This window comes from Zootoca vivipara, chromosome 13 (assembly GCF_963506605.1).
Source record: "Zootoca vivipara chromosome 13, rZooViv1.1, whole genome shotgun sequence".
Taxonomy (NCBI): domain Eukaryota; kingdom Metazoa; phylum Chordata; class Lepidosauria; order Squamata; family Lacertidae; genus Zootoca; species Zootoca vivipara.
The window spans coordinates 48242681-48264269 of NC_083288.1; the positions used below are offsets into that span (position 1 = coordinate 48242681).

At 50.6% G+C, this 21589-nt stretch overlaps 2 protein-coding genes across 2 annotated transcripts in view; one reads left to right on the forward strand and one right to left on the reverse strand.

Moving 5' to 3' along the window:
- Positions 1–12129: 12129 nt before the first annotated feature.
- CMTM5 (CKLF like MARVEL transmembrane domain containing 5) lies at positions 12130–16786 on the forward strand. The gene is made up of 5 exons (XM_035134723.2): positions 12130–12508; positions 14209–14361; positions 14635–14730; positions 15298–15376; positions 16453–16786. The coding sequence occupies exons 1-5, from the start codon at positions 12410–12412 to the stop codon at positions 16467–16469; spliced, it is 444 nt and encodes a 147-aa protein (XP_034990614.1). The 5' UTR covers positions 12130–12409; the 3' UTR covers positions 16470–16786.
- A 1739-nt stretch (positions 16787–18525) lies between these two features.
- The window catches only part of LOC118094384 (myosin-6), a 56683-nt gene continuing 53619 nt past the window's right edge, over positions 18526–21589 (reverse strand). The window contains exons 39-41 of the mRNA XM_060281859.1: positions 21142–21237; positions 20238–20372; positions 18526–18662 (exon numbers count right to left, since the gene is read on the reverse strand). Of these exons, the coding sequence (XP_060137842.1) occupies positions 18642–18662; positions 20238–20372; positions 21142–21237 (252 nt within the window). The 3' untranslated portion in view covers positions 18526–18641. The remainder of the gene's footprint in view (positions 18663–20237; positions 20373–21141; positions 21238–21589) is intronic.

Genomic DNA, 21589 nt, shown 5'->3' on the forward strand with positions numbered 1-21589 from the left:
AACTTGCGCAACCTGTTTTTTACTGTACGTGTCAGGACTCTTGTCCTGACGGTGGTCAGTTCTTACCAGCCTTGTGGTCGGGTCGCATTCCTGTGTAAAATGACACAGTCCCCACCCGCTAATAATGGGCCGAACGGTAATTCCACCTTAACTCTGGGAGTTGCCTTTGGCTGAGGGAATCCTGGAAAAAGGAAACAGCGTGCAATTTCACTGAAGCAGGATTTCCATAACCACAAGGAACCCCTTTCCCCAAAATCAATGTGAAAATGAGGCTGCACTGCCCCCACCCCTGACAGCCACCCCCCCACCTACAGGGATTGGCGTTCCTGGGATTCCCACTCTGCTTACTTTGCTATGGTTACCCAGCGTATTATCAACCAACCGCACAGGTATTTTCCTGCCCAGCTAAACCACAGAGTGAGATGCAAATCTGCAATAGCCGTGGAAAGCTGGCTGGGATTTCTCTCCGAAACAAAGCAATCGGCCATGTGTCCCTGGGAGACAGTAGGGAAGCCTCCATCAGGGGGGCAAGGGGAGAAAAGGTTTCTTCCCGGACAGCTCCACCCTTTCTCCAGAAACACCTTGGTGAGGCAGAAGAAAACGGGAAGAACAATTGTGCAGCGGCAGCTTTCCGACTACGACCTAATTTGACTGCGGATTGAACCCCAGAGATGGACGGATAATGATTACGTGGCATTGGTGAGGAGCGATGGGGTTGAAAAAATTCTTGCTCCTATCCTCACACTCGCAATAGAAATATTATATAACCTGATGTTGGCTTTGACGGGGAATATAATGTGCACAAATGCATCTATGGATAATGTCAGAAATGTGGGGATTGTTGACATTTACTAGTGTTTAGACTGTTGCACGTGTGTGTGTGTGTGTGTGTGTGTGTGTGTGTCCGTGCGCACCCCTGCAGATCCTCCAAGTGTCCCTATTTTCCAGGGTCAGTCCCAGATTTACAGAAGCCATCCCAGTTTCTGGTTTGATCCCAGTTTCTGGTTTGATCCCAGAACATCCTGCTTTTCCTTAAAGGTAAAGGGACCCCTGACCATTAGGTCCAGTCGCCATGACCGACTCTGGGGTTGCGGCGCTCATCTCACGTTATTGGTCGAGGGAGCCGGCGTACAGCTTCCAGGTCATGTGACCAGCATGACAAAGCTGCTTCTGGCAAACCAGAGCAGCACACAGAAACACTGTTTACCTTCTACTTGCACTATGAAGTGCTTTCGAACTGCTAGGTTAGCAGGAGCTGGGACCAAGCAATGAGAGCTCACCCCGTCGCAGGGATATGAACTGCCGACCTTCTGATCAGCAAGCCCTAGGCTTTGTGGTTTAACCCACAGCGCCACCTGCGTCCCCCTGCTGTTCCTTAAAGGGTAAAGGGGCCCCTGACCATCAGGTCCAGTCGTGTCCGACTCTGGGGTTGCGGCGCTCATCTCACTCTATAGGCCGAGGGAGCCGGCGTTTGTCCACAGACAGCTTCCGGGTCATGTGGTCAGCATGACAAAGCTGCTTCTGGCGAACCAGAGCAGTGCACGGAAACCCCGTATACCTTCCTGCCGGAGTGGTCCCTATTTATCTAATTGCACTTTGATGTGCTTTTGAACTGCTAGGTGGGCAGGAGCTGGGACCGAGCAACGGGAGCTCACCCCGTCGCAGGGATTCGAACCACCGACCTTCTGATCAGCAAGCCCTAGGCTCCGTGGTTTAACCCACAGCGCCACCTGGGTCCTCCCGCTTTTCCTTAGGACATCCCTATTTTCATTGGATAAATGTTGCAGGGTATGGAGTTAAGCAACCACCGAGCCAAGGAAACCATACAACTATACAACCTTTAGAAGACATCTGAATCTCCTGTATAGGGGAGATTCTTTAATGTTTAATGTTTTATTAGGTTTTTATTTTTTGTTGTTGTTTAGTCGTTTAGTCGTGTCCGACTCTTCGTGACCCCATGGACCATAGCACGCCAGGCACTCCTGTCTTCCACTGCCTCCCGCAGTTTGGTCAAACTCATGTTGGTAGCTTCGAGAACACTGTCCAACCATCTCGTCCCCTGTCGTCCCCTTCTCCTTGAGCCCTCCATCTTTCCCAACATCAGGGTCTTTTCCAGGGAGTCTTCTCTTCTCATGAGGTGACCAAAGTATTGGAGCCTCAGCTTCAGGATCTGTCCTTCCAGTGAGCACTCAGGGCTGATTTCCTTCAGAATGGATAGGTTTGATCTTCTTGCAGTCCATGGGACTCTCAAGAGTCTCCTCCAGCACCATAATTCAAAAGCATCATTTATTCGTCAGAGTGGCTGGAACTATTATTTCATTAAGGAATAGGACATCCCTATTTTCATCAGAGAAATGTTAGAGGTTATGTTCCTGTTCAGGGGACCCTCATTGGAAATACCCATCCCAGCCTGTTTCCAAGGGGTTCCAAAAGTAGGAAAGCAGCAAGCAGTGAGCTCCTCTTCTTGTAGACTCCTTTTGTGAAGACCAAGGTACGCTGGCTCTCCACTCAACTGCAAGACTCTTCAAGCATTCTGCATTTTCTCACCCCATCCTTCACCATCAGCAAGCTCTGCTTAGGCAAGTCACGTTGCAGAGGAGCCTGCGAGCACAGAAAAGTTGGCAACCCTACTTTGCTCAAGGACCAAGCTCCACCACTCATCGCTGTCTATGCACGTGGTTAAGCTAAGGGCTCACTTCTGGGGAGCGTTAGCAGAGCAAGAAGCGATATCATTGTCACTGGCAGAGTCCTCCTGCCCAAAAAGTGAGCTTTGCCTTTTAGCAGCCCTCTCCGCTTCCTGGGGCTTAACCCCCACCCCCACCCCCAGTTCCCTCTTGCTGTGCTTCTCCCAGAGGATCTGCTTCCCTTGCAAGATGCTTTTGCCCCTCGTGTGGCAGGGATGTATGTTGTCCTGTGTCCCTGATGGTACAGATCCAGGAAGAATGCCATATCTGTACCTACATTTCAAATATAACCTCCGATTTTGGAAAACAACTCCTAGCTTGGCATTGCCAAGTGTGCGCTCCCACAGCCGTAGAGGTCTAGTGGCAAGAGAGCATAGCACCACATTCCACACACAAACCTGGTTCAAGGCCTTTGTGCCTCGGTCAACTGTGAGCAGGAAGAAATTCAACAGGTCAAGTGTTTGGATGCCACTGCCTTGCTGAGCACCTTTTCTTACGAGACTTGAGGTGAGACTTGAGGCTGTTTAGACCTGAAGGAAATTAGAAGTCACTGCTCCCCCAGCTTCATTCCCTCTGGCCCCCCCATCCCCGATAACCCTGTTCTTGGGATTCCCACTCTGTTTAGTTTGCTATGGTTACCCATCGTATTATCGCAGGCATTTTCCTGCCAGTCAAAACCGCGGAGATGCAAATCTCCTGCAATAGCTATGGGAAGCCGGCTGGGATTTATCTCCGAAACAAAGGGAAACAGGGTCCCTGGGTGACAGGAGGGAAACCTCTGGCAAGGAGGTGTATCTGGGGGAAAGGGCTCCTTTCTGCAGAAATGCCTTGATGACGCATTTTAAAAAATGGGTCGTGTGGTTGTTAATGTAAATATTCCCCTCCAACTTCGACTAGGGCATAATTTGAATGAGGGCTGAACCCCAGGGATGGACAGACAGGAATTATGGGATGGTGAGGAGGAGGGGTGGGGACTGGGCGGGGGGGCAGTATGTATTATTGTGAGTTTGGGCAGGGGTAGGCTGCGTGCCTGAACCCCCTTCTAATTCCCGGATCCAGCACAGGTTCAATTCCCGGAATAGCCAGGTGAGGAAATGGCCTAAGTAAGGATCCACAAAGGAAATGGCTCTGCGCATTAGCAGAGCAAGAAGCAACATCGTTGTCACTGGCAGACAACCCTCCCACCCCCCGAAAGTGAGCTTTGCCTTTGAGCAGCCCTCTCCGCTTCCTGGGGCTTAACCCCCACCCCCACCCCCAGTTCCCTCTTGCTGTGCTTCTCCCAGAGGATCTGCTTCCCTTGCAAGATTCTTTTGCCCCTCGTGAAGCAGGGATGTTGTGCTGTGTCCCTGATGGCGTTCCTGGTCCTCGGGAATAGCTGAACTCGTCTCCTGCATCCCTCCTGTGTGCCCCCCACTTACTGGGCCTCAGAAGTGTCGGGGGGGGGGGGTCTTTTCCAACATTGCACCAATCCAAAGCCCAGTGGCAGCAAAGCAAACCAGTGGCATCATCCATGGCCTTGATTCTCCTACTATCTGGTTGTTTTCCTAATCGGCACTTAAAATTCACTAATATTTCTATACGTTTCCAACATGACGGCATTTTAATATGCAACGAGCTATGTAGCCCTGTCCTGACTGAGGAAGGTTCCCCTGTGTTTTGCACCCTTTCGTGGTGTTGAGGAAAGGAGAAAGGCAGCAGAGGAAAAGCCTCACTCAGGGCAGAGGAAAAACGGGTCTCCGCTGAGCCCTGGAGATCAGAAAAAGGGAGGTCCTGGGGTTCAGCTGTGGTATACAAAGAAGGTTCCCCCTGACTGTAGCCGCTTCGGGGTGATGTGCACTAACGGTGTCCCACAGGGGTCAACTCTCCCTGCCGCAGATCTTCATTTGACTGAGTGACTCAGGGACAGCCGGCTTATCATTCAGGGAGGGGACAGCAGCCTTGTGAGAAGCACCTTTGGCGGAGGGAATCCTGGAAAAACAAAATAGCTTTCAGACTTTTCATAACCACCAGGAGAGCCCAGGCCAAAGATCAATATGGCTGCCCACACATCAAACTGTTCGCCTCAGGGGACATCCCTCCGCAAGGGCCCCACCTTGACCACACGGCCTGGGCTCTCTGCCAGAACCAGGAGGGGTGTGGACTCTGGACCGAGCAGGTGGACGGCTCCTGAGCTCAGGATCTAGATCTTTCCGGAGGCCGTGGGGTCTCGCTGGTGTGCTGCCACCCCTGAGAACTGAGACGCCAGGGACCCAGAGGGCCTGGGCGAAGGTCAAGTCTAGCGCCACATTTCCCAGTGCAGAGCCCCCTCCTCCTCGCCAAGGTGTGGGGCCAACCCCATTGTCATGGACTGGATGGCCCCAGAGGAATGGTGGGAGGAACCAGCTGGGGAACCCCCAAGAGAAAAGGGGTCAGAGCCTGAGGATTGGTGGTTGGAGGAAAACGGGTGGTCAGAGGGAGAAGACTGGGAGGTTTCAGGGACTGAAGAGGCAACAGGGTTTAGCGAGTGGGGAGATTCTGGTAGGAGCTGAAGCAGGAGAGGAAGGAGGCCAAGAGGCAGAGATGGGTCAGACCGGTACAGCGTGCTGGGTGTCTCCTCCACCTCCTGCAACAAACTGCCCTCCACCTGGTCTCCTGGAGCTGGCAGAGGCGTGAAAAGGGCGGAGGAGAGGTTGGCTTCATGCTGGCGCAGTCTCTGATTGCTTGGGGAAAACCCTGGAGAGGAGGAGACATCAACAGCTGTGAGGAGACAGGAACCCTCAGTCTCAGCACTGCTTCATGGAGGCAAGACCGGCCGGAGAGGAGTTTCTGTGCTCATGAGGTCTGACACACCTCTGCAGAACAGAGTTTTGCTAATGAAGAGTTAACTGGAACATGCACATTGTGATCGACTGCTGGCTTGCTCTTGACACCCAGGACTCCATGCACTTCCAAGAAGAGAGGGACATTAAGAGCTCTCAGTTCTATGCCTCCATTGCTCAGTACTGGTGCAACAGCCCTTTGAGAGAGAGCCTTGCAGCAAGCTGTGGAGCACCAGAGAGAACCTCCATGGTTAGGGGCAATCTATCGTCTCTGAATACCAAGTACCAGGGAAGAGCTGGAAGGGGAGAACTCACACTCTCATGGCTCGTTTTGGGTTTTCATGGGGTTGTGTCCCCTCTCAGAAGAAAGACTCTGGATTCAGAGGTCAGTAAGACGAGTCCGTCTGGATGAGGCCGATGGGCCCCTTGATCCAGTAGGGCACCTTCTGTTACCCATTAAGCATAAACTGAACAAAGGAGACATTGATTATACGTTCCAGAAACAGGTGCTCGTTCATTTTTTTTCACCCCCCAAAATTTGCATGGAATGAATGAATGGAATCTTGCAGGCCATAAAATAGGGATCCCGAGGCTCGTAGTGACAGCAGTTCCCTGAGCCCTCTACAGACACGAGGCCCCGCTCCCGGAGATCTGACATGGAGAAGACTCAGCTGGTAAGTGTGCCAATTCTGCTCCTTACACGGAGGGAAGGGGCAGGGGGGAGCCTGAAGCAGGGTCCATAGGGAGGCCCTTTGGGTTCTGCTGCTAGTTCCAAGAGATGTTTGGGGGGCTATAAATTGTGCTGTTGACTTCCAGGTAGAATAACAGGTGTATAGACCCCATCCTCAAACCCTTCAACCGTCTCTCACAAGAACCTGAGTAGGCTCTTCTTGGATCCAAGCGGAGATCCGTTCGGCTCCTGAGAGTGGGCAACCAGATGATCTTTTTGAGGCACTCGGAGGCCCCAGCCAGCCCCCTCCCGCTCTTCCTTGCTAGGAACTGCTATTCAGAGGTAGAGTGCTGCTGGTCCTGGAGGTTCCATTTTTGTCATCAAAGCTGAGAGCTGTCCAAGGGCCTTCCCTCCTCCGCCACAGCTTCGCCCAATCCCCCTGTCAAAGCCATGTGAGACCATGGCCATCGGCATCTTGTGGGGTGGCAGGAATTATTTTTAACGCCGCCTCCCCATCATTCCTTACATTGGCCAAGCTGGCTGGCACTGGTGAGAGTGGTAGCTTTAAATATAACCGGAGGGCAACCCCTTGATTTATCATCTTGTCCACCAGTTTCCTTTCTGCGATGACTCCCAGTCTAGTGTTTCTCAAACTTGGGTCTCCAGCTGTTGTGGGACTACAACTCCCATCAACCCTAGCAAGCAGGACCAGTGGTCAGGGAGGATGGGTGTTGTAGTCTAGCCCCACAAATTGGGTCTCCCCTACCCAATCTAAATGGAATCTGATTATTGATCATTAGTTGTGCTCTTTATTATTTATTGACTCCTCGTCTGTTTAATTTCTGTCCATCTGGAAGCTTGGTAGGCAATAGGTGGGAGGGACACAGCAGCCATATTGATTCCTGTATTTTGGAGACAGGAGGGAATTTCCACGCTCTCTTCACTCAGTCTAGCGACTGTGTGGGGCTGCCCCCACTTTGCTCCTTGGCTCATTGAGGTGAGGTAGAAAAAGACGGGGGAGAGCAAAGGCCACTTTGTCCGAAGGGCAAGCATTGTCCTGACTTTGGCACATGAGATTTCCAAATGGGGGAGGAATGGTTGGGCTGTGAGTCTGAATTCCCCCCCCCACTAAGCGGTGAGCGCCCTAAATGTAGAAAAGTAGCATGTCAGGAAAATAGGACTACCTGTAAACCAGCCTTGTTCCTGATATGCTAGATGTTGATGTGCAAGGAAGTTGTGGCTGTTGTCTTCTTCCTTCCATCCCTCACATGGGGAGGATTCCAATTTTGGTTACGCATTTCCTTAGAATGATTGACAAGCAGCTTCATCGAAGAGCTCCAAGTGGTGTGTGAAAAAATGCACATAAAACACAGCTTAAATTTTAAGTGTGTATCTATATCTGTATATCTATATAGATATATTGCATTGTCACATATAAAGTATATCATTTACTATATAATATCATTAGAGAATGAATATAATAATAGCTATTGGATCATATGTATCGTAAGCATTTAAAATGATTTTATTTTATAAAAATGTAGCAGGTGGAAATGACACAGTCCAGGATAGACTGTACCACTTGATTCTGCCAATTTTTCAGGGTGGTTTTGGGAGAGATCCCTGCCCACGTTATTCTGGGAACAGAGTACTCCAACTTACAAAGGCTGCATGGAAAAGGGAGGGGGAAATGGGCTACTAGATTTCTCTGTAAGGCAAAGGAATGCTTTGAGCTGTGGTTTGGGCTGTTCCACCATGACCAGTTGTGACCGCTGCCCTCCCTTGGCCTTCCTTCCTTCTCCTAGGCTGCAATGTGCTTCCTGCTCTCGACATTTGTGGCCAGCCAGGCCTTCCAATGTATGTCCTCCTCGAACTGTTGTAAAGAGACAACACTCAATGAAGTCGTGAAGGAACTCAACAACCATTCCTCCCAGTCTGCCCATTCTACTCAGTCTGTTCGTTCCGCCCGATCCTCCCGGTCCGCGTCTTCCTCTGACAACTGCAGCGCGATTACTGGTCAAGGGAAGAACATGGCCTCCAGTTCTCCTTGGCGATATGTGTAAGAGAGAACAATCGTACCTTTTATTCCTTTGCCCCCTCATCCGTCCCATTTTCATAGAACTGCAGAGTTGGAAGGAACCCCCAGGGTCCTCTAGTCCAACCCCCCTTCCCTGCAATGCAGGAATCTTGAAGTGTGGTTTCCCATCCAATTTGAAACCATAGCGGACCCTGCTTAGCTTTCCAAACATGCTAGCAGTTTTATTGCCGCACCACCGACTGGTAAGAAAGAGGCATCCCTTTTGCCCTGCCAGGCACAACCAAAACTGCCCTCTAGATTTCCTGGAGAGCTCAGCTGGTTAGAGCAGGCATTGCCAAACTAAGGCCCTCCAGATGTTTTGGACTACAATTCCCATCATCCCTGACCACTGGTCCTCTTAGCTAGGGATCATGGGAGTTGTAGGCCAAAACATCTGCAGGGGCGCAGTTTGCGGGTGCCTGGGTTAGAGCATGGTGCTGAGGAGGCTGAGATTGCAGCTTCGATCCCCGAATGGGACAGCTGCATATTCCTGCCTTGCAGGGACTGGTTGCCCCTCAGGGTCCCTTCCAGTAAGACCAGTGTCAGGGGTAACTGGAGTTCCTTTCCCAGATATCTGGAGGGCACCGGGTTGGGGAAGGCTAATCCAACCCAGCTTTGGTCCCCCAAAGCTCCTCACCCCACACTATTTTATTTTATTTTATTATTGCTCCCTCCTTCGCTCCGCAAGCAGCATCCCAGCACATTCCCCCCATCAGACCACCATCCAGCCATAATGGCTCAAAGACAGACCTGTCCTTTCTCTTGCCTCCTCCAGGGAAGACATCGAGGATTCCCGCTACCCTCGACTCCTCTGGAGAGCCGAGTGCATCTGCCAAGATTCCTGCGTCTCCTTGAGGCACCCTGTGAAAAAGGTCACCCATAAGACCTTCGTCCAGAAAGAGGGAAACGGAGTCTCCGAACCGATCTTTGCCGACACAAGCGTCTACTATCGAAGGCGTTGTGAGAATGACAACACGTCATTCTACCTTGAGCGGCGGAAATATCCTTTGGCCGTGGCCTGCACCTGTGTGGCCACACAGTGAGGCTTTGAAGCTGGAAGGGGATCTCTAGAGCAAAACCGTGGATTGGATTCAGAGGGAGGGAACCTCTGAACATGTGCAGAGTTTTTTCCCCTCACAGGCTGCCACCTGCATGTCCAACTTTTTCTCCTGCAAATGCTCTTCTGCCTTATAATGTGTGCTTAGCTGCGAATTTTCTGTTAGAAGTAGAGGAGCATTCACAAGAAAAAAAGTTGGTCACTCACTAAATATCGCAGGGAGCAGGGTCCAAACTGCCAACTCTAAGTAACGTTAGAGAATGAAGTTAGCGAGAGCCAAACAAAATGGCAAGGGTGGAAATGTTCACGCATGAAATGTTGCAGGAGTAACTTGTTACGGAAGAATATCCCCTGGTAAGCCTTGCCATCCCCTATCCTGGCTTGTGAGTGTGACCCTCTGCTCATCCCTATAAGTTAGCAATGCCCACATTTATAGGTCAGGATCATTTCTCAACTATTTGTACACTTGCACTAAAATCCGCTGTCTCTTGTCTGCTGTCTCAAAGAAACTTAACCATCTTGCCTTACTGTATTTATTTTTGAATTTTCAATAAAACATTCCAAAGACAGCAGAATGTGTCTTGCCTTCTTCATCCAGAGAAAACAAAACTCCCCCTCGATTTGAGGACCCCTGGATTAGATGATCCACTGGGTCCCTTCCAACTCAGCCCTTCTACGATTCTGTGGTTCCCTGCGGCTGATACGTCGATGGTTCCCAGCCCTCTGTTGCTGACTCCTCCTTGCCTTGAGAGTCCCTGATTGATCCCCAGGAATATCTTTCCCTCTCCCTCTGCTTTCCTCTCTCGCCAAAGTGTGCCCACTGCTCCCGCCTTAGATATTCTGCATGATTCCCGAATGAAGCTGTTACGCTACTTTTCCTTTGGGGATATACTTAAGGCTTGATGTATCCACACTGCTACCTGCAAAGATGATGTCACTCTGCCTGCCGCATGATGTCATCCTACTTGCCACCACCCAAGAGCACAGAGAACCAGCTTGTGCCGTGAATTTGCCACGTTTCAATGTCCCTCAGCTTCATTCGGGGCAAGAATCCGGTGCACGGAGCAGCTGTCGAACAGACAGAAATGTCACAGGTGATGCAAGACAGTAGACAGGAAAGAGAGCACATCACCTGTTGCATTTCCTCCTGCTGCACAGAAGATCCAGGCTCAGAAGTCCAGCAAGGGCAGCAGGAGATGGTATCCCGCTCTCTAACCACTGGGCAATGCTACTTCCCAAGGGCTGTGTGGCTTATCTGGCTTCATTGAGAGAGATGGGGAGCTGGATATTACAGACACCAAATTCCCCTCTATTAGTGCTAAGGAAAGATGTGAGAACGTTCCTGGGATTTCCTCCCTTTGTGTGTGAGTTGTAGCTACGCAGTGATAGGTGTGATGGCACTCTGCACATGCTCCAAGAGGCCATGCCTGTGTTGGTTACTGTACATATTCTCGGATGGAACTTTGTCTTCCGGGATTGAGGTTTTGGAAGGTGGAATCAGAGGCTCCTTGGGCCCAGGGAAAATGAGAGATCACTATCCCCCGGTGCCCCATAATTCACATCCATAGCATTCCCGTTCTTGAGATTCCCACTCTGTTTACTCTGCCATGGTTACCCATCGTATTATCGCAGGTATTTTCCTGCCCGTCTGTGAGATGCAAATCTCTTGCAGTAGCCATGGAAAGCAGGCTGGGATTTCCTTCCGAAACAAAGTGATATTGGTGTCCCTGGGAGACAGGAGAAAAACCTCTGGCAAGTGGGGGGGGCTCTACCCCACCTGCTCCATCTACACAGGAACACCTGGATGACACATCAGAGCGAAGGAATCTTGGGAATAGAAAACTGTAAGGCAGTGGTTTTCAACCTTTTTGAGTCCATCACATAGCTGTCAAGTTCTCCCTTTTTTAAAAGGGAAATTCCCTTATGCTGAATAGGCTTCCTCGCGAGAAAAGGGAAAACTTGACAACTATGAGTCCATGGCTCCCAACACTTACATTTACCTGGATACAGGTAGGTAGCCGTGTTGGTCTGAGTAGAAGCAAAATAGAAAAAAATTCCTTCAGTAGCACCTTAAAGACCAACTAATTAGTTGGTCTTTAAGGTGCTACTGAAGGAATTATTTACCTGGATAGCTCAGAGCATGGTGCTGATAATAGCAGGGCTGCAGGTTCGAATCCCGGATGGGACAGTTGGATTAGAGTCGGGCCCCTTCCAACATGTCTGAGATTCTTCTTGATCACTTCACTTGATCATTTGTGTACTTGCCCCCCCCCCCCCGATCCACTGCGCTTGGCTTTCTGAATCAGAGAACCTTAAAGACACCATTGGTTTTTCGCAACTCCCAACGAAACCTTTCCAAGAGAGCGGGACGCGCCCTGCCCTCTTCATCCAGCGACCCCTGCTGGCGGAAAAGCGCAAGTCCCTTTCCCCCATCCCCGAGGCGCCTCCCCTGCTCTCTACCTCCCCCTGGCGGCCTTTTCTCGCCACGACAGTCCCGGATCCGTCCACGCCCCCCCCCCGCCCCTCGCGCCCCACACTTCTTTCTTTTCCCTCCCACGCTCTTGCGAAGCATCTGAACGGGTCGCGGCGGAGAGAATGTGGACCATTCACTTCTGCCCTCCGGCCTCCCGGCCCCCAGACAATGCGGCCCTTGTTCTCCCCGGGGCAGCCCGTTCCTGGCCCTCGAGAGACAATCCCCCTCCTTGTCCGGCCATGGGGTGGGGGGCTGAGTGGGCAGGTGGGCCCAGAGACCCGCCACCCGCGCCACGGCCACCCCTCGTGGTGCTGGGGGCCGGAGAGGCACTCGGGGGCCAGAAAGCAGAGTCTCCCTCCTTGAGCTGAGACCCAGCCTGGACGGGGCGGACCCTTTTCGTTCCTCTCTCCTTCTTCTCCATTCCTTCCATCCTCTCGCTTCATTTCATTTTTCCTCCTCTCCCTCCAGCCCCCTTTCTTCGGGCTTCCTCCCCGCCTCCCCGGCGTGGAAATCCGGCTGGGTGCCAGGTGGAGAGAAACAGGCTCCGTCTTTCATCTTCCCCCCCTTCTTTTTTTCCTTGGGTCTTCGCCACCCCCCTCGACCCTCTTCCCCCAGCAGCGCCCTCCCTCCGGCCAGAGGCAGCCAGCAGGATGGGCGAGCCCGAGGCGGGACCTGGGGGGCTGCGGGGCTTCTCCCTCGACAAGGAGTTCCTGCGCTCCCCCAAGGGGGTGGTGATGGAGGCAGAGCTGGTAACGGAAGACCCCCACCCACCGCACCCTCGTCCTCCTTCCCTGCTCCCCCCTGCTTCTCCCCCCCTCTTCCCACCCAACACTTTCTCTCCATCCCACCAGCTTCCCCCCCCCTCTAACTCGGTGGTGCCATGATGAGCTAATATTTTTTAGACTTAAAATGGTCTTCTGGGGAAGCCCCTCTCTGGGATCATGTTTCACTTAGCTAACTCAGAAGTGGTTCAGCCAGCTAGCCAATCCTGCTGGTGGGGGGGCTTTGATTTGTGGGGGGTGGGGTAAGATCCCGCTCGTTCTTTTGAGTGGGGCCCTATCCTGGTGGCCCCTCTCTCCTTGCTTTCCTTCCCTTCCGTCTTTCTTCATTAATTCATTCATTTGATTCAACCCCTCCTTTTTGGACTGTCCTTTCCCCCCCCTTCCCCGCTTTCCCCACTCGTTCCTCTTTTTTTCTTTCTTTTTTTGCACAAAACCAAAGAATTGGAGAGTTAGAAGGGGGTCTCCCAAGAGTCAGCTAGTCCAGCCCCATGCAGTGCAGAAACCTTGGCTTTTCTTAATTCCCCTTTCACAGACCTTTCCCTTCTTCCTTTTTCCTCCGTTTGTCTTTCAATCCTTCCAGCTGGCTGAATTTTCATTCCCTCCCCTGCTAATTCCAATGAATCCACTGGATCTCTTTCCAAGCCTCTCTCTTGCCTTTTTGCTCACCTTCCTTCTTTGGCAGGGGGGGGTCCCCTCTCTGATGGAGGCTTGGGTGGGTGGGGGTCTGCTTCTTTATCCCAAATGTATAGCAGGGGGGGGGGTTAAGGCAAGGACTGTGGGGGGAAAGGGGTTATGGGAGAGTTGACGGTCCATTTTATTCCAAAAGTCTGTGCGGTGGGGTGGATGAAGAAATGAGAGAGGGATAAGTTTTTGCTTTGGACAAAACCACTGATTTTCCACTGGCCCTGAGCACAGGTTGATTATATTTGTGTATACATCATATACACATTATTATCATTATTATTATTATATATACTGTATTGATATAGAATCCAAAAAACAAAAGCACAGGTCTATGTGAGTGTCTGGATTTCATACATTCAAATGTTCTCTTTTTAAATCCTCTTAAAAAAACAACCCCCGAATTGCTTTGATTTTGATCATGGACCCCTTTGTAATTATGGACCACACCCCCATTGCCTCTTGCTATCTAGTTCCAATACTTCTTATTGGCAATTACGACAACTTTTCTTTTCTGTTTTCTTTCAAAAAACCCATTTTTTCTTTCGTTTCTTTTTTCCGAAACTCGTTTGCTGTTATCAAATTTCAATTCAAATATTTGGGGAAGCGGAATCAAATATTGATGGGGGGGTGCACTCTTGGGTGAGGGGAGAGCAGCCAAAATGTAGAATCATAGAATTGCAGAGTTGGAAGGGACACCAGGGGGTCATCTAGCCCCACCCCCTTGCAATGCAGGAATCACAGCTGAAGAATCCCTGACAGAGAGCCACCCAACCTCTGCTTGAAAACCTCCAATGGAGAGGAGACCATGGCGGTGGGGGTCCACTTTTGAGTTCTCCAGAAATCTTCATGGGGGAGATGTCACTCAAAGCAGGGGGGAGCGTTTCACCTGAAAGGTATTTTAGAAGGATGGAAGTGGTGGGAGCCCCACTTGGGAAAGCACACCACCCTTGCCCTTTTGTCTTCCGGTTGCCCCCTTCCTCCAGGGCCTCTGCTTCCTGGTCTTCCTGCTGCTCACAGCTTCTATTTCCGCCTACATGGGTGCAGCCCTCCTGGAAATTCTGGTGACGCTGGCGTTCTTGGGGCTGCGGGCAACGCACTACTACGAGCGGCTGACTCGCGTCAACTGGCCTTGTCTGGTGAGTAGCCATGCTTTCCCCACAATCTCCTTTGCAGCGCTCGGTCGTGCTCTTGCCAAAAGAGGCATTGGAGTCGATTTAGCAACACCAAAGTGCATCGACATGCCTTCCTCTGTGCCAGATTTGCTTCTCGTGCTGTGGCGGCAGGACTGTACCTTTGCCTGCCTTCCTGGATTGGATTTTGCAATTTGCACGCTTTCTGGTACTGGTTTCAACTGGTCTTTCCGCCCACAGCTCAGCCCTCGATGACCCTTCTCTTTCCTCCCGCCACAGGATTTTCTTCGCTGCATCAGCGCCGCAATAGTCTTCACGGTAGTGGCCTTTGCCGTCATCGCTGCCAGCCACGAGGGATCTGCGGTGTCTGCCTTTGTGAGTTATCAACCCTCTCCCTAGAAACTTCCCTTTCTGCCCTTATCAGAGCCCCTCCACAAGGGGGATGGCATATAAACAGACAGCCAACCCGTTGCAAGGCCTCAGATGTCCTTCCAAATGTGGGGTGCTTGAGGGGTAAAGGTAAAGGGACCCCTGACCGTTAGGTCCAGTCGCAGACGACTCTGGGGTTGCGGTGCTCATCTCGCTTTATTGGCCGAGGGAACAACTTCTGGGTCATGTGGCCAGCATGACTAAGCCGCTTCTGGCGAACCAGAGCAGCGCACAGAAATGCTGTTTACCTTCCCGCTGTAGCGGTACCTATTTATCTACTTGCACTTTGATGTGCTTTTGTACTGCTAGGTTGGCAGGAGAAGGGACCGAGCAACGGGAGCTCACCCCGTCACGGGGATTCGAACTGCCAACCTTCTGATCGGCAAGCCCTAGGCTCAGTGGTTTAACCCACAGCACCACCCCCAATTCCCCCCCCATGTTTCCCGAATCTGTTCTCATTCCCTCCCCTCCGACCTCATGCCATTCACTCACAATTCTTGGTCCCCTTCGCAGGTCTTCAGCCTGATTCTGATTGCCGTCTTCTGTTTCGATGCCTACAAAACATACAGGGCAGAAATGGGGGCAGACCAGGGTGAGTGGCGCCGGGGAGAGGGTGGGATCCTGTTGCTGCCAATGGTGGCATGGATGAAGTCTGGGGCAGAAAAACGCGGGCCTGCCTGTGGCGGTGAATGGAACGATCCTCAACGTGCCTGGCATTTTATACCGAATTTAAGAGGGCAGGTCCCTGCCCCACTGAGCCTACAGTCTAAAGTTTGACACAGCGGAGGGAAGTGGAGCGGGTGGATCAACCGAGAGGCAGCATGTCAGGGGTCGCCAACAGTGTGCCCATGGGCGCAGCGGTGCTCTTAAGTTCTTCCCCTGGTGCCCACGAGCCCTTCCTCGTTGCCCCCTTGCTCATGAGGCGGTGGGGGTGGTTACCTAGGATTACATAGAGTTGAAGGAGGAAGTTGGAAGAGGGGTGCTCTGTCCCATTTCCTCTTTCAGCTCTATGTGCTTTTAAGGCTCAGGTCAATCCTGCCGGATGCAACATTTACCTAGATCTCTTGGAAAAGCAGAGCGTGATCTCTCTCTCTCTCTCTTGGGAGTTGCTAGGGGAGGTTGATCCTGGGTTTGAAGTGACACCCAGAGCACCTGCAAAGCAACAAGTTTTTCTAAACTTCCACCATGTTGCCTCCTACTCTCCAGTGTGGTGTAGTGGTTAAGAGCAGCAGACTCGTAATCTGGGGAACCGGGTTCGAGTCCCTGCTCCTCCACATGCAGCTGCTGGGCGACCTTGGGCTAGTCACAATTCTCTGAATTCTCTCAGCCCCACTTACCTCACAGAGTGTTTGTTGTGGGGGAGGAAGGGAAAGGAGAATGTTAGCCGCTTTGAGACTCCTTAGGGTAGTGATAAAGAGGGATATCAAATCCAAACTCTTCTTCTCTTCTTCCTCAGGACTTAAAAAGCCCCCAGATGCTGCACCTTTCCTTCACTGGGTTTACTCTGAGTAGGGCTCGCATTGAGCTTTTGCTGAGGGAGGGACTGAGAGGAAAGGCAGACAAGCACAGATGACGAAGGAAACAATGGACAACTTGCTGTCCTCATGGCAGGGTTGACTCTGACCCAGAGAGGCAACTGACCTTTTTAATGCTCTTTCTCTCTTGTAGACCCAGATCTGGGCTGAGGATCCCTGCGATCAACACACAGCTGATGCTGCCCTACATCCCTCGCTCCCCAGCCCCACAGCCTTTTTCTGCAGCTTCCTTGGCCCCTTCTCCCCTTCCTCCTCGGCTCTGAAGACGATGCTTCTGCCATCTTCCCACCAGGGGCCAGTGGGCTGCTGCTCACTGCTTCTGTGGGAGCAAAGGCCCACGCCACAACAGACCTCTGCTGAATCCCACCCCCCATCAAACTGGAACGTGGACCCTGGGTGGCTGAGCTCCTGGGTGTTTCCCCCCCCTTTCCCTTTTGTATTTAACTTGACGAGGAGACGAAATTAAAAGGTGCTTTTAATATGGTACGCTGGCCTTTTATGTGCCCACACGCGCACGAGTGGGGGGTTCACATGGGTGAGCTTGAGCGCATGCATGTACGACCGCTGCGCTTGGGTCCTGCTTGTGGGCTTCTGGTCGCTGCTGTGAGAACAGGATTTCAGGCCCAATCCTGCGGCCGTACTCTTCTGATGCTCTTACCACTGCGCAAGGAGCACGTCCCACGAGTGTGTGTACACGAAAAAGCTTGGGCTTTTGTCTCCACTCGCAGGCGCCTGGATTTGCGGGTGGCACCCAGGGAGGCTCGGAGATGTGCGAATCTGAGAGAGTGTGTGAAAGTGTGAGTTCAGAAAGAGGTGCAGAAGGAGGGCGGCGGCTAGGAAAAACAGAAGCAGAGCATTGCGGAGGGGATAGTCTCTTGGTAGAGATGAAATGAGATGATGCCTTGAAGGCAGGATGAAAAGGTGGACAAGTCCATGTATTAAGTTGGAAACCGTTGCCTGTAGGAGACCCCACATAACGTTCACAAACACTCTTAACTTCTGAGCGAGGGGAGGAAGGGGGAAATCAGTCTCAGAGAAACCCTGGCAGGGACCTCTCCTGTCAATGTTCAGTTTGACCACAAGAGGGAGCAACCGACACCAGTATGAGCCAGAGAAAGCTATTGAGGAAACTTCAAGCTATCACAGTTGTTTGGAAAATGAGATTTTCACATTACAGTCATACTTGGTTTAAGTACGCTTCGGTTTGAGTACTTTCAGTTTAAGTACTCCATGGACCTGCCTGGAACGGATTAATCCACTTTCCATTACTTTCAATGGGAAAGTTCGCTTCAGGTTAAGTACGGACTTCCAGAACCAATTTACACTCATACTTCGGGTTAAGTACGCTTCAGGTTGAGTACTCCGCGGACCGTCTGGAATGGATTAATCCACTTTTCATTACAGTGGAACCTCGGTTTATGAACACCTCAGTTTACGAATTTTTCGGTTTACGAACGCCGCGGACCCATCTGGAATGGATTAATTCACTTTCCATTACTTTCAATGGGAAAGTTCGCTTCAGTTTATGAACGCTTCAGTTTAAGTACTCCGCGGATCGTTTGGAACAGATTAATCCACTTTCCATAACTTTCAATGGGAAAGTTCGTTTCAGTTTATGAACGCTTCAGTTTATGAACAGACTTCCGGAACCAATTTTGTTCATAAACCAAGGTACCACTGTACTTTCAATGGGAAAGTTCGCTTCAGGTTAAGTATGCTTCAGGTTAAGTACAGACTTCCGGACCCAATTGTGTACGTAAACCGAGGTACCACTGTAATAGAATAATGAAAGTCTTCTATGAACAAGAACATAAGAAGCAGAGAGAGAGAGAGGCAGCTTTGTGTTTATAGAATCATAGAGTTGGAAGAGACCACAAGGGCCATCCAGTCCAACCCCCTGCCAAGCAGGAAACACCATCAAAGCATTCTTGACATATGCCTGTCAAGCCTCTGCTTAAAGACCTCCAAAGAAGGAGACTCCACCACACTCCTTGGCAGCAAATTGTTAAGAGTTGCCCTAATTTTATTTCATGGGAAGGTTCTTGTGCTTTTTCAATAGCTCCATGGCAGGCAGGCATTCAATAGGTGATGTTAATAATCTATTCGTGTTGGATTTCTGCCTGTTGCAAGGCTGTCAGTGGCAAAGCGCAGCAACCCTATTCTCCCTGTTCAGCAGCTGGGCAACACATGATGAAGACGACAATGTCAGGATTAAATTTGCTGTTCAACTTTATTAATTGGATTATATTAATGCTACATCTTATTCAGTGACAGGAGCTGGAGATAAAGCCCTTCAGTTCAACCGAGGATCTGAAAACCTCCTCACTCTTCATCATGAAGTTTCTGGAAGAGAAGCACAGAAGGACAGGATGAAGTGGGATAATTAAAAGGAGGAGAGTATGATGAGCACAGAAATAAAACAAGGGAGACAGGAGCAGGATGCAACATTTAAAAGGGTAGAAGATGAAGAGTTTGGATTTGATATCCCGCTTTATCACTACCCTAAGGAGTCTCAAAGCGGCTAACATTCTCCTTTCCCTTCCTCCCCCACAACAAACACTCTGTGAGGTGAGTGGGGCTGAGAGACTTCAGAGAAGTGTGACTAGCCCAAGGTCACCCAGTAGCTGCATGTGGAGGAGCGGAGACGCGAACCCAGTTCACCAGATTACGAGTCTACCACTCTTAACCACTACACCACACTGGATCTCGGTGTGCTCCAAAATCACCTTTGCTGCCATGAAAACATGCATACGTATTCCTGTCCTAGGGAAAAACCTAAACAATTCTGGAACTTTTCACTGTATTCGAGAAAAGCTAGCTTTAAGCAGGGGGGGGGGTCTATTGGCTCATGCCAATGCCATCGGCAACATACCAAAAACTACATCTCAACATTTTGGAGCAGCTCTCCCATATGTTAACATTTCTGACTCAGAGAAGACCCTTTGAAATGAATTACCATGGCTAACTATTAATTTCAGTGGATCTACTCTGAGTAAAATTTACTTTATCTTTGTGAATTTTGGGAGGGAGGGATGGGGGTGAATGTGCAGGGTGTGGAGCTTAAGTGCATAAATGCACAGCCTGATTCAGTGGAATTGAAAATAAACGCCAAAGGCTTGTTCACACAATATGCTGAACCCAGGTACAAGCTGCCTCTACACATGCACAAGTGTTTGTCTGAAAGGGCGCACACTTGTTGATTTGTGCAACTCAGTGTGCTGTGGAGGTTAGAGCATCAGACATCTTCCAGGGCTTAGTTCAAAATCCCCGCTCGGCCATGAAGCTCACTGGGTGACTTTGGGTCAGTCTCTGCCCCTCAGCCTAACCTTTTGTTGGAGGGGGAGAAGAGCTGTGCAGACGACTTTGAGCTCCAAGGCGGGGTATAAAGGTGATTAATAACAAAAACGATGATACAGTCATACCTCGGTTTAAGTACGCTTCAGTTTGAGTATTTTCAGTTTAAGTACTCCGTGGACCCATCTGGAATGGATTAATTCACTTTCCATTACTTTCAATGGGAAAGTTCGCTTCAGGTTAAGTACGCTTCAGGTTAAGTACGGACTTCCAGAACCAATTACACTCATATTTCGGGTTAAGTACGCTTCAGGTTGAGTACTCCGCGGACCGTCTGGAACGGATTAATCCACTTTCCATTACTTTCAATGGGAAAGTTCGCTTCAGGTTAAGTACGCTTCAGGTTAAGTACAGACTTCCGGAACCAATTGTGAACTTAAACCGAGGTACCACTGTAATGCATTGTGTAGAAAGACTGTACATGCATTGAACATCACGTGTGCAACTCAGTTGCTTGTGTACAGATTGTGGTTGGACTGAATGTAATGTGTGAACAGGACAAAGGGCAAGTTGGGGTCCCTCCCCAGAGCCCACCTGCCCCTCTCAGCCAGCCATGACACTCACCTTCCCTCCCACATCACGGGTCTTGGCCTTCAGCTTGTTGACTTGGGACTCGGCAATGTCTGCCCGCTCCTCGGCCTCATCCAGCTCGTGCTGAACCTTCCGGAACTTGGCCAGGTTGCTGTTGGCCTGCTCTTCCTGCGGGTGGGGCAGGGGGTAGAGGGGAAGAGAAGGTGGAAAAGCTCAGAGAAGGGCAGGCAAAATGACCCAGATTCATCGATAAGGGAAGGTGGCAGTGGCTTACGTTCTTAAGGACACCACGGTGGGTGGTGTTCATCAGACCTGCGTGGGATTTGCTAACACCCAGCGTCACAGCTTGGCAAAAGTCCCTGCTGTGACCCATTGCAAGGATTGGGGAGGAGAACGGAAGGTATTTACTGATCTGCTTGTAAGAGAGATGGAACTGGGGGCAGAAGGGATGTGGCTAATTCACCAGACCCCCTGAGATTTCAGCCAAGGGTTTCCAGATTAACCACGTGCGTCCTTTACCTCCGCCGAAATACCAAAACCTGCTTCATTTCATCACGTTCCACCCAACCTGATCTGCTCGGCACCTGTAGAACTTGATCGTGAAAAGCCAGCTAAGGTCTTGCAAAGTTTGTTCAGGAGACTTAAAACGAGAGCCACTAGTTGCTCAGGTTTAGGAAAGTTTTATCCTGCAAAGAAGCTCAAGCACCACAGGGCCGGCTGTTTATACAGTCTAGCAAACTGTACCTTGCAAAGCATCAGGCAACCTTAGTTCAATCTAAGCACCCTGGCAGCTCAGGTTTAGCAAAGCTTTTCCTGATTTGCCAAGGAGTAGGCGCTGTGGAAGGTGCTGTAATTTGACCTAGTGGCTATTGGGTCTCTGCAGCCATTGTTTTTGACAAGGCTGGCAGATAACTGTGGAGAGAAGCTAGGAACTCACTGCTTCCTCTGCCTGTCTCTTGTAGGCTTTGACCTTCAGTTGCAACTTGTCCACTAGATCCTGGAGCCTCAGCAAGTTTTTCTTGTCCTCCTCAGTCTGCAGATGAGGAGAAATGGGAAGGAAAATGGGGGAGAAACCGTCAGATGGCATCCACACCTGTTTCTCCATAAACTAGTGCACTTGTAACACCAAACTGTGGTTTAAACTAACACCATCTGACAAACCATAGTTTGCAAGTAGCCACCAAACTAGGATCCAAAATCAAGGTTTGAAGCTGGTTTGCACACTGCACTTTGGGCAGGCTGTGTCTTGGGGTTACATCTGAGTTTACAAAATGAGATTTGGAATAGTACTCCTCCTGCCCTTGGAGGTCACTGTTTTGGATAGGGTAAGGGGATTCTCAGAGAAAAAAGACACTGCACAAACAGCCATTTTGCACGTAAACCTA

Bases quoted from the DNA above. Each gene is read 5' to 3' on its own strand.
- CMTM5 (XM_035134723.2), top strand. From the start codon at position 12,410: ATGGGCGAGCCCGAGGCGGGACCTGGGGGGCTGCGGGGCTTCTCCCTC. The intron at 14,362-14,634 runs GTGAGTAGCCAT...CTCCCGCCACAG, and splicing joins GCGTCAACTGGCCTTGTCTG to GATTTTCTTCGCTGCATCAG. The intron at 14,731-15,297 runs GTGAGTTATCAA...TCCCCTTCGCAG, and splicing joins GATCTGCGGTGTCTGCCTTT to GTCTTCAGCCTGATTCTGAT.